This window comes from Oncorhynchus nerka, linkage group LG9a (genome assembly GCF_034236695.1).
Source record: "Oncorhynchus nerka isolate Pitt River linkage group LG9a, Oner_Uvic_2.0, whole genome shotgun sequence".
NCBI lineage: Eukaryota > Metazoa > Chordata > Actinopteri > Salmoniformes > Salmonidae > Oncorhynchus > Oncorhynchus nerka.
The window spans coordinates 15,789,170-15,806,877 of record NC_088404.1 but is presented as its reverse complement, the minus strand read 5'-3'; the positions used below and the strand labels follow the sequence as shown (position 1 = coordinate 15,806,877).

The following is a 17,708-nucleotide window of genomic DNA, read 5'->3' as shown; positions in this document are numbered from 1 at the left end:
AACAAATGTGGGAGAAAGGCTACCTAAATATGATCCCCAATTAGAGGCAACGATTACCAACTGCCTCTAATTTGGAACCATACATCTCACCAACATAGACATACAATGACTAGAACACCCCCCTAGTCACGCTCTGACCTAAACACCATAGAGAACCAAGGGCTCTCTATGGTCAGGGCGTGACAGACCTGGCTTTCACTGTGACGAGAGTGATGGACTCATGGATGACTTTTCACTATACAGTGGGTGGTTATATAGAATCACGCAAAGAAAGAACGGTTGCTGTGCTGAACCATCTGAAGGTATCAACAACCAGACAAAGAACCGTTAAAGTTAGAGATAGATAGAAACATTAAAGACAGAAGCTTCAATTTAGTTTAGTGTATTGGTAACTCAGCATTAAGACATATTGAATAAATCTGATATAAGACCTTGGAATAAACAACCACAGCGTGCCGGACATACTATCAACCTCCTCGTGGACATACTATCAACCCCCTCGTGGACATACTATCAACCCCCTCGTGAACATACTATTAACCTCCTCGTGGACATACTATCAACCCCCTCGTGGACATACTATCAACCCCCTCGTGAACATACTATTAACCTCCTCGTGAACATACTAACAACCTCCTCGTGAACATACTAACAACCTCCTCGTGAACATACTAACAACCTCCTCGTGAACATACTATCAACCTCCTCGTGAACATACTAACAACCTCCTCGTGAACATACTAACAACCTCCTCGTGAACATACTAACAACCTCCTCGTGAACATACTAACAACCTCCTCGTGAACATACTATCAACCTCCTCGTGAACATACTAACAACCTCCTCGTGAACATACTATCAACCTCCTCGTGAACATACTAACAACCCCCTCGTGGACATACTAACAACCTCCTCGTGAACATACTAACAACCCCCTTGTAGACATATCAACAACCTCCTCGTAGACATACTAACAACCACAGCGTCCCGGACATACTAACAACCTCCTCGTGGACATACTATCAACCCCCTCGTAGACATACTAACAACCTCCTCGTGGACATACTAACAACCACAGCGTCCCGGACATACTAACAACCTCCTCGTGGACATACTATCAACCCCCTCGTAGACATACTAACAACCCCCTCATGGACATACTAACAATCCCCACCCGGACATACAACAACCCCCCGTGGACATATTAACAACCTCCTCATAGACATACTAATGACCCCCTCCCGGACATACAACAACCCCCCGTGGACATATTAACAACCTCCTCATAGACATACTAACAACACCCCTGTGGACATACTAACAACCCCCCATGGACATACTAACGACCCCCCCGTGGACATACTAACGACCCCCTCCCGGACATACCAACAACCCCCGTGGACATACCAACAACCCCCCCGTGGACATATGATGTTGAAAATTAAATGGAGGAAGAGAGATCATCTACTTTAATCTACTCTATGCAGGACATTTTATTTTGAACAGGCCCTCATTATGACATGTGGTTGAAGTCGTGGGACTAATTAAACCTGGGATTAAATTCTAGACCAACGGACCGGAAAAGCCAACAGATACAGAGAGTAGGTAATACATTAGGTTATAATGACAATCTATGTCTTATTTTGATCATCAAGTTGACTATATGGAATTTTCAGTCAACAGCTGCTCATGAGTGGAGGTTATTGGAAATGTATCTCAGTGAGACACTGTATCCTACTGTCACTGTTATTCATTATTATCTACACAAACCTGGTTAACCCAGGCCAATGCACCAGTTCTAAGCACAATGGTTTCAAGAACCTCTGAAAGCAAACCCACAGGTCTTGCAATAAAGAGGGTTCCTTCCGCACATATGGATGTAAATTTCAGATTTATTGAGCAACGCTAAGATTTAAGGCAGAATAATACCAATACCCACATGTATTACAGTAGCTGCATTGTTTGTGATCCCAAAGAGTGTCCCAGTGCTCAAAACTGGTGGCAATTATGTTATTGTGATGTCATTTATCACGTCAGGTTGTACAGTGCATTCGGAAAGTTTTACGACCCCTTGACATTATCCACATTTTGTTACTTTACAGCCTTATTAAAACATTGATTAAATTATATTTTCTCCTCATCAATCTACACAAAATACCCCATAATGACAAAGTGAAAACAGAAATACCTTATTTACATAAGTATTTAGACCCTTTGTTATGAGACTCGAAATTGAGCTCAGGTGCATCCTGTTTCCCTTAATCATCCTTGAGATGTTTCTACAACTTGACTGGAGTCCACCTGTGGTAAATTCAATTGATTGGACATGATTTGGAAAGGCACACACCTGTCTAAATAAGGTCCCACAGTTGACAGTGCATGGCAGAGCAAAAACCAAGCCATGAGGTGGAAGTAATTGTCCGTAGAGCTCTGAGACAGGATTGTGTCGAGGCACAGATCTGGGGAAGGGTAACAAAAAATGTCTGCAGCATTGAAGGTCCCCAAGAACACAGCGGCCTCCATCAATCTTGAATTAAATAAGTTTGGAAGCACCAAGACTCTTCCTAGAGCTGGCCGCCCTGCCAAACTGATCGATCTTGGAAGAAGGGCCTTGGTCAGGAAAGTGACCAAGAACCCGATGGTCACTCTGACAGTTCTCCAGAGTTCCTCTGTGGAGATGGGAGAACCTTCCAGAAGGACAACCATCTCTGCAGCACTCCACCAATCAGGCCTTTATGGTAGAGTTGCCAGACGGAAGCCACTCCTCAGTAAAAGACACATGACAGCCCTCTTGGCGTTTGCCAAAAGGCACCTAAAGGACTCTGTGTTAAAAACAAGATTCTCTGGTCTGATGAAACAAAGATTGAACTACTGGACTGAATGCCAAGCATCATATTTGGAGGAAACCTGGCACCATCCCTACAGTGAAGCATGGTGGTAGCAGCATCATGCTGTGGAGATATCTTTCAGCGGCAGGGACTGGGAGACTAGTCAGGATTGAGGCACATATGAACAGTGCAAAATACAGAGAGATCCTTGATGAAAACCTGTTCCAGAGTGCTCAGGACCCTCGGACTGGTGTGAAGGTTCACCTTCCAACAGAACAATGACCCTAAGCACACAACAAAGACAACTTAGGAGTGGCTTGTAGTTGATTTGAAGTTTAGAAAGGCTTCTGAATTCACAAATCTCCTGTTGCTGCAGGATTATTTTCCTGCTGTAGCAAACTGGCTCAAATTAAGAACCTACACCTTTACTTTGACAAAATCTGCACAAGGGGAGACAAGCTGCCTGGAAACAACAGAGGTTTAGCAAAGGCTCCCTAGTGTAGAAACCACAACAGCCATGTCTCTAGGCTTGAGGTTGAACTAGTGGAAGAGGGAGGCCTGCCGCAATAATCAAAGACTCATTTCCTACGTAGTTGTGTTTGTGCAATTCAACCTTTTCCACGGTGTTTACAGCACTAGGACCTTAAAATGATCTATTTTTCTAGCGAGACACTGTCCATTTCTAGGGGAGAGCTGCAGCTAGGTTGCAATAATAATTAGGGCCCTGTGCAGCTAGAGATATTGGGTTAATCAAACGACACAGCTGTGTGTTAGGCAGAACGTTTTCGCTAATTCCTATGATTATTTGCAGAGAACTAAATGCAGGGAAGGAAACACTTTGCATGATTAAGCCTTAATTTTCAGAGTGTGTGAAGACTAAACAGACATTAATACACACATCTGTCACTACCTCAGTTCTGCCTTTCCATACCTGTCTGTGTGTGCATCCATGGAACCTGCCCTCCATGTCCTATACCATAAGATCTTTGTTCCTATGTTCTAATGTACATGATGTATGTTTGGCTGTCTTGACCAAATAAAGAGTTGCGGGCACTAAAAAGCTATAACAATTGTCTTTAATGCATGCGCAACACGGCACTCTAGCATCTAGCAATAGTCTGCCACAAAAAACTGTACTGAGTTTCAGGGTTTTTAAAAACAAATGACTTTTTAGTGCCCACTAATGTACCAATGTTTTGGCAAAGCAAATCATGCTTTCTCAGGTATTGGCTGTCTCAGTGTCTCATGCAGACAGGGCATATTCATTGGCATTAGTTAATCTAATATAGAAACTCAGGTCTGGATAAATACATTTTAGTCAATTATCAGACACTCTTATCCAGAGCGACTTACAGTAGTGAGTGCATGCGTTTCATTTGTACTGGTCCCCCTGTGGGAATCGAACCCACAGCCCTGACATTGCAAGTGCCATGCTCTACCAACTTGGTTTCATTTCTGATCCTCTGAGAGGCATATAAAATGCGGTGATAATATGAAGGTCAGCCAAAGTGTTAGTGAAAATAGGCTTCTACTTTTTATATTTTCTTCCCTTTGACTTCACATTTGGAAAATTGCCCAAATGATTAACAAGTGGCTCGTAAATGATCTCCATAAATCGTTCATCAGGTCGAGACGTAGGTAGATAGCGCAACTAGGAGTACCTGCAATGACATTTGCCCTCCAGCAAATCTCAAACCTCCCTGCCATTATGGTGCATGGAAAACATTAATCTGCACATTGCGCTTTAAAACAGAGTGATGGCACATGTCATTATTGCACCTGTCAATCTTCTCACGGCCTCAAATGCTAATACTGTATGTCCCTACACTGGTCTTCCCTTAACAATTCAATAATTACCTTGAAACCACAACCATTTCCAGATAGAGGCAAGCAACCACGGCTAGGTAGAGTAAAACATTTTTTGGAAGTACCTTGTCAATTCAGTGGCTCACCCACCCTTACTGACATGTGTACAGTTTATGCTATTACAATTCATTCCGTTGGCTGGTCACAAGCAGCAACTTGTTCTGTGAAGAGGCTTCTTCAGGCGTGATTTGGGAAGGCTGAATGGTAACTACAAAGCCATGCAGAATGAGGATTTACAAAGGAGGTACAGCCAGGTAATTGCTGGATACTTTGAGTGGTTTAACGAAAGGTTTTCTTCCACAAGGACCCTTTTCTGCCTAATGGGCCTGTGTGGATTCTGCCTATTGGGACTGTGTGGATTCTGCATATTGGGCCTGTGACGATTCTGCCTAATGGGCCTGTGTGGATTCTGCCTATTGGGACTGTGTGGATTCTGCATATTGGGCCTGTGTGGATTCTGCCTATTGGGACTGTGTGGATTCTGCCTATTGGGCCTGTGTAGATTATGCCTATTGGGCCTGTGTGGATTCTGCCTATTGGGACTGTGTGGATTCTGCATATTGGGCCTGTGTGGATTCTGCCTATTGGGCCTGTGTAGATTATGCCTATTGGGCCTGTGTGGATTCTGCCTATTGGGACTGTGTGGATTCTGCCTATTGGGCCTTGGGCCTGTGTGCCTATTGGGCCTGTGTAGATTATGCCTAGATTATGCCTATTGGGCCTGTGTAGATTATGCCTATTGGGCCTGTGTGGATTCTGCCTATTGGGCCTGTGTGGATTCTGCCTATTGGGCCTGTGTAGATTATGCCTATTGGGCCTGTGTAGATTATGCCTATTGGGCCTGTGTAGATTATGCCTATTGGGCCTGTGTAGATTATGCCTATTGGGCCTGTGTAGATTCTGCCTATTGGGCCTGTGTAGATTATGCCTATTGGGCCTGTGTAGATTATGCCTATTGGGCCTGTGTAGATTATGCCTATTGGGCCTGTGTAGATTATGCCTATTGGGCCTGTGTAGATTATGCCTATTGGGCCTGTGTAGATTTATTTTAACAATCTGCTAAACGAGAGAGGGTGAATTTCAATTTAAGGACATCTAATCTTTGACTGCCCAGTTTCATTCTAGATTTCCGTCACAACATCTCCACACTCCAGCCTGGAACTCCTGCATTCCAGACAATCCCAAAGGTTCGTCAGCATGAAGTGTTTGCTTATGCCTAATTAAGGTGTTAAATATTACCCTGTTTCGGTTATCTGGAATGTTTGTTGTGTAGATCAGCAGTAGGGGCTTGGATATGCACTGGTTACACTGGGTGCCATGCACCTTTGTTGTAAATGCACTTTGTTTTTAGTATGGTATGTTTTATATTTGCTATTTTTACTCTGTATGTGTCCTTGGGTATCTGAAAAGGCGCAAATCAAATGCATTATTATTATTATTACTATGTCTACCAGGAGTAACAAGTGTTTTAAGGTTGTTCCCTATATGTAATTCTGTACCCAATGCTTTTAGAAACTTAGATTCTTACTTAACTATCACCACAACAAGAACATTTCAAGACCATTTTATTATTTTGTTTGTTGCATAGAAATCCTGAAATTGGACCAGAGCTGCACTCCTGCTGTATCTTTTGTTAACTGGAGGGTACAAGCTAATTGATTCGTTTTTGGAGAAAAAAAAATAAACCTCCCCTCCCTTTCGTTCATTTTTCTGCTCAGAACATGAGAAAAGAGAAGGGACTCCAGCTGCAATCGGAGTCCTTCAAGTGTTTCTACCCACACATACTCCGCGATGAGGGGTCTCCAGTTTCAAGAATACATCTCTATTTGAAAAGATTGATCAAACGAAGACGCAGGCAGAGTTCTGCATAGGCCCGGCCCAATCAGCCAGCCAGGGCTAGGCCTGCTATCTGAATAAAACATCAGAGGAGACGTTGGATACGTTTGACCTTTAGCGAGGCGTGCAGTGGCAGAGGGAGGCCTGCCTCCTGCTCTCTCCGGGGCATTAACCTTATCTTAGAGATGAATAATAGGCTATTGACTGGCTGCCTTTAGTCGTCCTGTAGGGCTGGGACTGAGGCTGGAGATATGGCTGGGGCTACATGGGGCTGGGATTGGGGTTGGAGATATGGCTGGGGCTGCATGGGGCTGGGATTGAGGTTGGAGATATGGCTGGGCCTGCATGGGACTGGGATTGGGGTTGGAGATATGGCTGGGGCTGCATGGGACTGGGATTGGGGTTGGAGATATGGCTGGGGCTGCATGGGGCTGGGATTGGGGTTGGAGATATGGCTGGGGCTGCATGGGACTGGGATTGGGGTTGGAGATATGGCTGGGGCTGCATGGGACTGGGATTGGGGTTGGAGATATGGCTGGGGCTGCATGGGGCTGGGATTGGGGTTGGAGTTATGGCTGGGGCTGCATGGGACTGGGATTGGGGTTGAAGATATGGCTGGGCCTGCATGGGACTGGGATTGGGGTTGGAGATATGGCTGGGTCTGCATGGGACTGGGACTGGGGTTGGAGTTATGGCTGGGGCTGCATGGGACTGGGATTGGGGTTGAAGATATGGCTGGGCCTGCATGGGACTGGGATTGGGGTTGGAGATATGGCTGGGGCTGCATGGGACTGGGACTGGGGTTGGAGATATGGCTGGGGCTGCATGGGACTGGGATTGGGGTTGGAGATATGGCTGGGGCTGCATGGGACTGGGATTGGGGTTGAAGATATGGCTGGGCCTGCATGGGACTGGGATTGGGGTTGGAGATATGGCTGGGGCTGCATGGGACTGGGATTGGGGTTGGCGATATGGCTGGGGCTGCATGGGACTGGGATTGGGGTTGAAGATATGGTTGGGCCTGCATGGGACTGGGATTGGGGTTGGAGATATGGCTGGGGCTGCATGGGACTGGGATTGGGGTTGGAGATATGGCTGGGGCTGCATGGGACTGGGATTGGGGTTGGAGATATGGCTGGGGCTGAATGGGACTGGGACTGGGGTTGGAGATATGGCTGGGGCTGCATGGGACTGGGATTGGGGTTGGAGATATGGCTGGGGCTGCATGGGACTGGGATTGGGGTTGAAGATATGGCTGGGCCTGCATGGGACTGGGATTGGGGTTGGAATATGGCTGGGGCTGCATGGGACTGGGATTGGGGTTGGAGATATGGCTGGGGCTGCATGGGACTGGGATTGGGGTTGGAGATATGGCTGGGGCTGCATGGGACTGGGATTGGGGTTGGAGATATGGCTGGGGCTGTATGGGACTGGGATTGGGGTTGGAGATATGGCTGGGGCTGCATGGGACTGGGATTGGGGTTGGAGATATGGCTGGGGCTGCATGGGACTGGGATTGGGGTTGGAGATATGGCTGGGGCTGCATGGGACTGGGACTGGGGTTGGAGATATGGCTGGGGCTGCATGGGACTGGGATTGGGGTTGGAGATATGGCTGGGGCTGCATGGGACTGGGACTGGGGTTGGAGATATGGCTGGGGCTGCATGGGACTGGGACTGGGGTTGGAGATATGGCTGGGGCTGCATGGGACTGGGATTGGGGTTGGAGATATGGCTGGGGCTACATGGGACTGGGATTGGGGTTGGAGATATGGCTGGGGCTGCATGGGACTGGGATTGGGGTTGGAGATATGGCTGGGGCTGCATGGGACTGGGATTGGGGTTGGAGATATGGCTGGGGCTGCATGGGACTGGGATTGGGGTTGGAGATATGGCTGGGGCTGCATGGGACTGGGATTGGGGTTGGAGATATGGCTGGGGCTGCATGGGACTGGGATTGGGGTTGGAGATATGGCTGGGGCTGCATGGGACTGGGATTGGGGTTGGAGATATGGCTGGGGCTGCATGGGACTGGGATTGGGGTTGGAGATATGGCTGGGGCTGCATGGGACTGGGATTGGGGTTGGAGATATGGCTGGGCCTGCATGGGACTGGGTCAGGGGTTGGAGATATGGCTGGGGCTGCATGGGACTGGGTCAGGGGTTGGAGATATGGCTGGGGCTGCATGGGACTGGGATTGGGGTTGGAGATATGGCTGGGGCTGCATGGGACTGGGATTGGGGTTGGAGATATGGCTGGGCCTGCATGGTACTGGGTCAGGGGTTGGAGATATGGCTGGGGCTGCATGGGACTGGGTCAGGGGTTGGAGATATGGCTGGGGCTGCATGGGACTGGGTCAGGGGTTGGAGATATGGCTGGGGCTGCATGGGACTGGGTCAGGGGTTGGAGATATGGCTGGGCCTGCATGGGACTGGGTCAGGGGTTGGAGATATGGCTGGGGCTGCATGGGACTGGGTCAGGGGAGTCTGCTGAAGCACTATTCTTTGCAGGCCCATGTCTTCCATTCTCTGGAGTCAGACTCCATACTTTTGACTCATCACATACGCTGCTGTTACTGTTTATTATCTATCCCGTTGCCTACTCACTTTATCCCTACCTATATGTACAGTACATATCTACCTCAATGACCTCCTACACCTGCACATCAACTCAGTACTGGTACCTGTGTATATAACCATACTCATTAAGTATTTATTTATTGTGTTATTATTTTTCTACTATGTCTCTTCATTTCTCTCTGCATTGATAGGAAGGCCCCGTAAGTAAGCATTTCACTGTTAGTATTATTTTATTTTATTTTATTCTATTCTCTTTCTCTCATCCCATTGGATTACTGTCAGGTTTCCAAAGAATTGAGTAACCTGTCAGAGAGATATTCTTTTTAAACGAAGCTGCCAATTCCAATGCTATGGATGTGGCAATGTTAACTAACAAATGGTTGGATGAAAGGTAACAATTCACTGGGCAAAAACTGGATGAATCGATGTTGTTTCCACTTAGTTTCAACCAAAAAATCTATGTGATGAAGTTGAATCAACGTGGAAAACTGATTGGAGTTGCACAACTTCATCAACGCAAGAGCATTCAGTCTTTTTTTACCCATGGTGAAATGTTTTGTTAATTTTACGTTGAATTCACATTTGTTGAGAACTCAACCAAATGTAAATTCAAACTAGATATTGAACTGATGTCTGTGCTCAGTTGGAACTGAAAAAACCTGTATTGCGTTACTGGTGACAATGTTGCTAAAGCAACACCCTTTGTACTTTGGCTGTACATCAAAACAAAGCAGGTTTTTTTAAGAGCTGTGATTAGCATCTCGTTTGGACCCAAAAAAATCCTGTTAGTTCAGTTGGCATTATTATTGTACACTCCCTTTGGTGGTAAGTACCAGAAATGTAAAAATATATATATTTTTAAACAATACTTTTTTAAAAGTACTTGAAGTCAAAATAGCCATTCTAGATAGTTTAGTACTCAAACCAGTTACAAGTTACCTGGTTAAACAAACAGCTATAACTAGGGCTAGCACAATTATCGTATAATCGTGTTACCTGTATTATGTACAATAACCGTGAGCTTAAAAAAATAACAGTCATAATCATCTTAATAAATTTATTTTTGAAAAGGGGGGAATTGAACTTTATATTAACTTAGATATAGTTTACCCAATAGCCAATAGCCTGACCTTAGAGAGCCTGTTTATTTCTCTTTGGTTAGGTCAGGGTGTGATTTGGGTGGGCATTCTAGTTTTCTATTTCTTTGTTGGCTGGGTTTGGTTCCCAATCAAAGTCAGCTGTCTATCGTTGTCTCTGATTGGGAATCATACTTAGGCAGCCTGTTTTCCACCTGAGTTTGTGGGATCTTGTTTTTGCACAGTAGCTGTATAGCCCTGCAGAACTTTACGTTGATCTTTTGGTGTTTTTTGGTGTTCATTCTAAAATAAATTAAAATGTACACTTTCCACGCTGTGCTTTGGTCTCATTCCAACGATGGACGTAACACCATTTCTCATTTTTAAAACCAAGTGGGGGATTGGAAGTGATGCAGACAATTACATTGATGGAAGCTACAATCTATCTGCAATATTAAAGCTGATCTACCCCCCCCAAAAAAAAAAATGTAACATCCATGCATAACTGACCAAATTATGAACAACGAGCACTATCAATTTGAATTCCATAAAGTGAGTGTCGAAGATGTGAAAAAATGATCAACAATGACACCTGGGACTGATCACCTGGGACTGACAATTTGGAAAGAAAATGACTTAGACAATCTAAGCCTACAGGAAAGTGTTTGCCCTTAGGCCTGGTAGGAAGCAAACGTCATTCTGCTACCCAGGAATGGCAATCACCTGACCAATCAGCCTGCTACCAACCTTTAGTAAACATTTGGGGAAAAATGTGTTTGACCAGATACATTGCTATTTCACAGTAAACAAATTAACAACTGACTTTCAGCGCCCTTATTGGGAAGGGCACTCAACACTTATACAAATGACTGATGAATGTCTGAAAGATATTGATAATGAGATTGTGGGGGCTGTTTTGTTAGACTTCAGTGCAGCTTTTTGCATTATCGATCATAGCCTGCTGCTGAAAACATTTTACAGTGCATTCGGAAATTATTCAGACCCCTGGACTTTCCCACATGTTGTTACATTTACATTTTTACATTTAAGTCATTTAGCAGACGCTCTTATCCAGAGCGACTTACAAATTGGTGCATTCACCTTATGACATCCAGTGGAACAGTAGTGCATCTAAATCTTTTAAGGGGGGTGAGAGGGATTACTTTATCCTATCCTAGGTATTCCTTAAAGAGGTGGGGTTTCAGGTGTCTCCGGAAGGTGGTGATTGACTCCGCTGTCCTGGCGTCGTGAGGGAGTTTGTTCCACCATTGGGGGGCCAGAGCAGCGAACAGTTTTGACTGGGCTGAGCGGGAACTGTACTTCCTCAGTGGTAGGGAGGCGAGCAGGCCAGAGGTGGATGAACGCAGTGCCCTTGTTTGGGTGTAGGGCCTGATCAGAGCCTGGAGGTACTGAGGTGCCGTTCCCCTCACAGCTCCGTAGGCAAGCACCATGGTCTTGTAGCGGATGCGAGCTTCAACTGGAAGCCAGTGGAGAGAGCGGAGGAGCGGGGTGACGTGAGAGAACTTGGGAAGGTTGAACACCAGACGGGCTGCGGCGTTCTGGATGAGTAGTAGGGTTTAATGGCACAGGCAGGGAGCCCAGCCAACAGCGAGTTGCAGTAATCCAGACGGGAGATGACAAGTGCCTGGATTAGGACCTGCGCCGCTTCCTGTGTGAGGCAGGGTCGTACTCTGCGGATGTTGTAGAGCATGAACCTACAGGAACGGGCCACCGCCTTGATGTTAGTTGAGAACGACAGGGTGTTGTCCAGGATCACGCCAAGGTTCTTAGCGCTCTGGGAGGAGGACACAATGGAGTTGTCAACCGTGATGGCGAGATCATGGAACGGGCAGTCCTTCCCCGGGAGGAAGAGCAGCTCCGTCTTGCCGAGGTTCAGCTTGAGGTGGTGATCCGTCATCCACACTGATATGTCTGCCAGACATGCAGAGATGCGATTCGCCACCTGGTCATCAGAAGGGGGAAAGGAGAAGATTAATTGTGTGTCGTCTGCATAGCAGTGATAGGAGAGACCATGTGAGGTTATGACAGAGCCAAGTGACTTGGTGTATAGCGAGAATAGGAGAGGGCCTAGAACAGAGCCCTGGGGGACACCAGTGGTGAGAGCACGTGGTGTGGAGACGGATTCTCGCCACGCCACCTGGTAGGAGCGACCTGTCAGGTAGGACGCAATCCAAGCGTGGGCCGCGCCAGAGATGCCCAACTCGGAGAGGGTGGAGAGGAGGATCTGATGGTTCACAGTATCGAAGGCAGCCGATAGGTCTAGAAGGATGAGAGCAGAGGAGAGAGAGTTAGCTTTAGCAGTGCGGAGCGCCTCCGTGATACAGAGAAGAGCAGTCTCAGTTGAATGACTAGTCTTGAAACCTGACTGATGTGGATCAAGAAGGTCATTCTGAGAGAGATAGCGGGAGAGCTGGCCAAGGACGGCACGTTCAAGAGTTTTGGAGAGAAAAGACTCCGCTATCTCTTTTTTCAGAAGGGGTGCAACTCTCGCTCTCTTGAAGACGGAAGGGACGTAGCCAGCGCTCAGGGATGAGTTGATGAGCGAGGTGAGGTAAGGGAGAAGGTCACCGGAAATGGTCTGGAGAAGAGAGGAGGGGATAGGGTCAAGCGGGCAGATTTCATCTGGAGAGAGAGGGGAGAAAGAGGTCAGAGCACAGGGTAGGGCAGTGTCAGCAGAACCAGCGGTGTCGTTTGACTTAGCAAACAAGGATCGGATGTCGTCGACCTTCTTTTCAAAATGGTTGACGAAGTCATCTGCAGAGAGGGAGGGGGGAGGATTCAGGAGGGAGGAGAAGGTGGCAAAGAGCTTCCTAGGGTTAGAGGCAGATGCTTGGAATTTAGAGTGGTAGAAAGTGGCTTTAGCAGCAGAGAGAGAAGAGGAAAATGTAGAGAGGAGGGAGTGAAAGGATGCCAGGTCCGCAGGGAGGCGAGTTTTCCTCCATTTCCGCTCGGCTGCCCGGAGCCCTGTTCTGTGAGCTCGCAATGAGTCGTCGAGCCACGGAGCGGGAGGGGAGGACCGAGCCGGCCTGGAGGATAGGGGACATAGAGAGTCAAAGGATGCAGAAAGGGAGGAGAGGAGGGTTGAGGAGGCAGAATCAGGAGATAGGTTGGAGAAGGTTTGAGCAGAGGGAAGAGATGATAGGATGGAAGAGGAGAGAGTAGCGGGGGAGAGGGAGCGAAGGTTGGGACGGCGCGATACCATCCGAGTAGGGGCAGTGTGGGAAGTGTTGAATGAGAGCGAGAGGGAAAAGGATACAAGGTAGTGGTCGGAGACTTGGAGGGGAGTTGCAATGAGGTTAGTGGAAGAACAGCATCTAGTAAAGATGAGGTCGAGCGTATTTCCTGCCTTGTGAGTAGGGGGGGGAAGGTGAGAGGGTGAGGTCAAAAGAGGAGAGGAGTGGAAAGAAGGAGGCAGAGAGGAATGAGTCAAAGGTAGACGTGGGGAGGTTAAAGTCGCCCAGAACTGTGAGAGGTGAGCCGTCCTCAGGAAAGGAGCTTATCAAGGTTACGTTATAGCCTTATTCTAAAATGTGTTCATTAAAATAAATCCTCAGCAATCTATACCCAATACCCCATAATGACCAAGCGGAATATTTTGCAAATTTATACAAAATAAAAAACAGAAGTACCTTATTTACATAAGTATTGAGACCCATTGCTATGAGACTCGAAATTGAGCTCAGGTGCATCCTGTTTCAATTGATCATCCTTGAGATGTTTCTACAACTTCATTGGAGCCCTGTGGTAAATTCAATTGATTGGACATGATTTGGAAAGGCACACACCTGTCTATATAAGGTCCCACAGTTAACAGTACATGTCCGAGCAAAAACCAAGACATGATGTTGAAGGAATTGTCCGTAGAGCTCCGAGACAGGATGGTGTTGAGGCACAGATCTGGGGAAGGGTAACAAAAAATGTCTGCATCATTGAAGGTCCCCAAGAACACAGTGGCCTCCATCATTCTTAAATGGAATAAGTTTAGAACCACCAAGACTCTTCCTAGAGCTGGACGCCCGGCCAAACTGAGCAATCGGGGGAGAAGGGCCTCGGTCAGGGAGGTGACCAAGAACCCAATGGTCACTCTGACAGAGCTCTAGAGTTCCTCTGTGGAAGATGGGAGAACTTTCCAGAAGGACAACCGTCTCTGCAGCATTCCACCAATCAGGCCTTTATGGCAGAGCGGCCAGACAGAAGCCACTCCTCAAAAATGTCTAAAAACATTGTTGATTTTTTATTATGGGGTATTGTGTTTAGATTCATGAGGGGGGAAAATGATTTAATACATTTTTAGAAAGGGCTGTAACCTAACAAAATATGGAAAAAGTCAAGGGGTCTGAATACTTTCCGAAGGCACTATACATTAACAAATTAACAGTAAACATGTCGTCCCCCACGAATGACTCAGCCCCCCCCCTTGGGCCAATTGACATGTTGTGTGTGACTAACACATTTCTATGAATACCTGTAGCTCCCACCTTGGGCCAATCGGTGTCATTATGTAAATGCCGGATCTCTATGGCAAGACGCATCATTCACCAATGTTCAGTCAAAATGGACCCTGTGATGTCTGAGATATCGCGTGTGACTAGCGTATGAACAAACGGACGGAAGGAGACAGATCCAGTCTCCTTTCAGATTGCCTCATGGGGGACAATGAAATGAAAAGATGAATGGCTATATCACCATTCATTCATGTATTTGACAGCTGCAAACAACAAGCAACTCTGCATTGCTAATGACCATTTATGTGTTGACGTTATTGGATGATCTGCCAGGTCCAGAGATTATAGTGCTGTTGGCGAATCCTGATTAGTTGATTTCAGAAGCAATAGACCTACGTAAAAGGAGTTCCCAGGAGACTGGGCTCTCCACCTGCCTCTCTGCAATATGGGTAGCATCCCAAATGCCACCCTATTCCCTATGTAGTGCAATACTTTTGACCATAGCCATATGGGCCCTGGTAAAAAAAAAGAAGAAAAAAAGAGTTGTGCACTACATAGGGAATAGGGGGCCATTTTGGACATAGACCGGTCTTCCTGTATTCCCCTACAATGGCAGAGACTTTAAGAAGGAGCATAGAGTGGAACATAGAACATGTCAATAATGATCCCTTTCCGAAGATCCTGGTGGCACTGAAGAGAGAGAGTGTGTGTGTGTGTGTGTGTGTGTGTGTGTGTGTGTGTGTGTGTGTGTGTGTGTGTGTGTATGCATGCATGCGGGGTACAAAAGGTCTGCAGTGTATTGTGTTATCTACACTATAGGGGGGAATTCAGGCTTATGGCTACTCCATCATTGTCAATTGAAAAGAAAAGCATATTGTTTGATATAGCAATAAAGAACTACAGTTGAAGTCGGAAGTTTACATACACGTAGGTTGGAGTCAGTGAAACTTGTTTTTCATCCACTCCACAAATTTCTTGTTAACAAACTATAGTTTTGACAAGTCGATTAGGACATCTACTTTGTGCATGACACAAGTCACTTTTCCAACAATTGTTTGCAGACAGATTATTTAACTTATAATTCACTGTATCACAATTCCAGTGGGTCAGAAGTTTACATACACTACATTGACTGTGCCTTTAAACAGTTTGGAAAAATCCAGAAAATTATGTCATGGGTTTAGAAGCTTCTGATATGCTAATTGGCATAATTTGAGTCAATTAATGAGCGTTACACGAGGCCTGTACTCTGGAGCGGGATCGATTTGGAGGTGGAGGGTCCATCATGGTCTGGGGCGGTTTGTCACAGCATCATCGGACAGAGCTTGTTGTCATTGCAGGCAATCTCAACGCTGTGCGTTACAGGGATGACATCCTCCTCCCTCATGTGGTACCCTTCCTGCAGGCTCATCCTGACATGACCCTCTAGCATGACAATGCCACCAGCCATACTGCTCATTCTGTGCGTGATTTCCTGCAAGACAGGAATGTCAGTGTTTTGCCATGGCCAGCGAAGAGCCCGGATCTCAATCCCATTGAGCACGTCTGGGACCTGTTGGATCAGAGGGTGAGGGTTAGGGCCATTCCCCCCAGAAATGAACTTGCAGGTACCTTGGTGGAAGAGTGGGGTAACATCTCACAGCAAGATTTGGCAGATCTGATGCAGTCCATGAGGCGGAGATGCACTGCAGTACTTAATGCAGCTGGTGGCCACACCAGATACTGACTGTTACTTTTGATTTTGACCCTCCCCTTTGTTCAGGGACACATTATTCCATTTCTGTTGGTCACATGTCTTATGTCTCAGTTGTTGAATCTTGTTATGTTCAAACAAATATTTACACATGTTGAGTTGGCTGAAAATAAACGCAGTTGACAGTGAGAGGACGTTTATTTTTTGCTGAGTTTAGTGTATATATGTATTGCTATCGAAAATGAAACATTGATAAATAAAGGTGGTTAAATGAGTACTGTGGGGGGAAATCGTAAGAGAAGATTCATATTAATATGATTATTTATATTATAATAAACATGTAGATGATTTATATTATAATAAAACATGTAGATGATTTACTTCTCAATATTTATCTTACATGGCAGTGTACATTTTTAGATTGCTCCCATCAGATCATGTTGTATTACACGCTGTTAAAAGCTTTTACTTCATGGTGCAATCAACAGCACTCAAATCTTATGATACTGTGTTCATTTACGCTGAATATAGGCCTATGTTCCTTGGATGATCACTGCTCATCCAAGGAAGAAGATTTGAATGGTGACTCATTGCCAGTAGATTTAGTGCATTTACAGTGTGCAATTACAGTCAGAAGTCTCAAACTAAAAGGAAAACCCACCCATGCCCAAAACAACAAAAACTCAGACAATGTTTCATTTCAAATTTCGACTTAATATGTGGACACACACCAACACAAGAAGATTCATCATCTTGATGTAGGGTAAATATTATACGTAGATATTTCATTCCATTCGATTTCCACCATTTAAATTCTATCATTCTAATTCCATCATTCCAATTCCATCATTCCATTTCCATCATTCCAATTCCATCATTCTAATTCCATCATTCTAATTCCTTCATTCTAATTCCATCATTCTAATTCCATCATTCCAATTCCATCATTCTAATTCCATCATTCTAATTCCATCATTCTAATTCCTTCATTCTAATTCCATCATTCCAATTCCATCATTTGAAATCTACCATTCCAAACATATGACAATTTTTCTATGAGCTGTATTTTGTAAGTGGAGGGGTAAGGGACTGGAGGGTGGTAAAATCTCATCCAATGACTCAGTGATCACACCAATAATAACAGCAGTACCATTGTGTTGAAGTGCATGTTGAAGGATGGATTCAACTACTGCTGAGCAGGACCGGGATGGAAGGAGAGACTCAATCACAATCTCACCAAAGCCATAACAGGTGAGAGTTTCACACCTGTAACAAGCCAAGAGGGAATGACATGTAAGATATTGAAAAGCTCTACCGCTCACAATGAAAATGTGGTCACACGTACGCATGTGCACGGCCAAGTAC

General features: G+C 45.8%; 1 protein-coding gene across 1 annotated transcript; it reads right to left on the bottom strand.

Moving 5' to 3' along the window:
- Positions 1-6,744: 6,744 nt before the first annotated feature.
- Positions 6,745-8,676, bottom strand: LOC135573284 (uncharacterized). The gene has a single exon (XM_065022133.1). The coding sequence runs from the start codon at positions 8,674-8,676 to the stop codon at positions 6,745-6,747; it is 1,932 nt and encodes a 643-aa protein (XP_064878205.1).
- Positions 8,677-17,708: the final 9,032 nt, after the last annotated feature.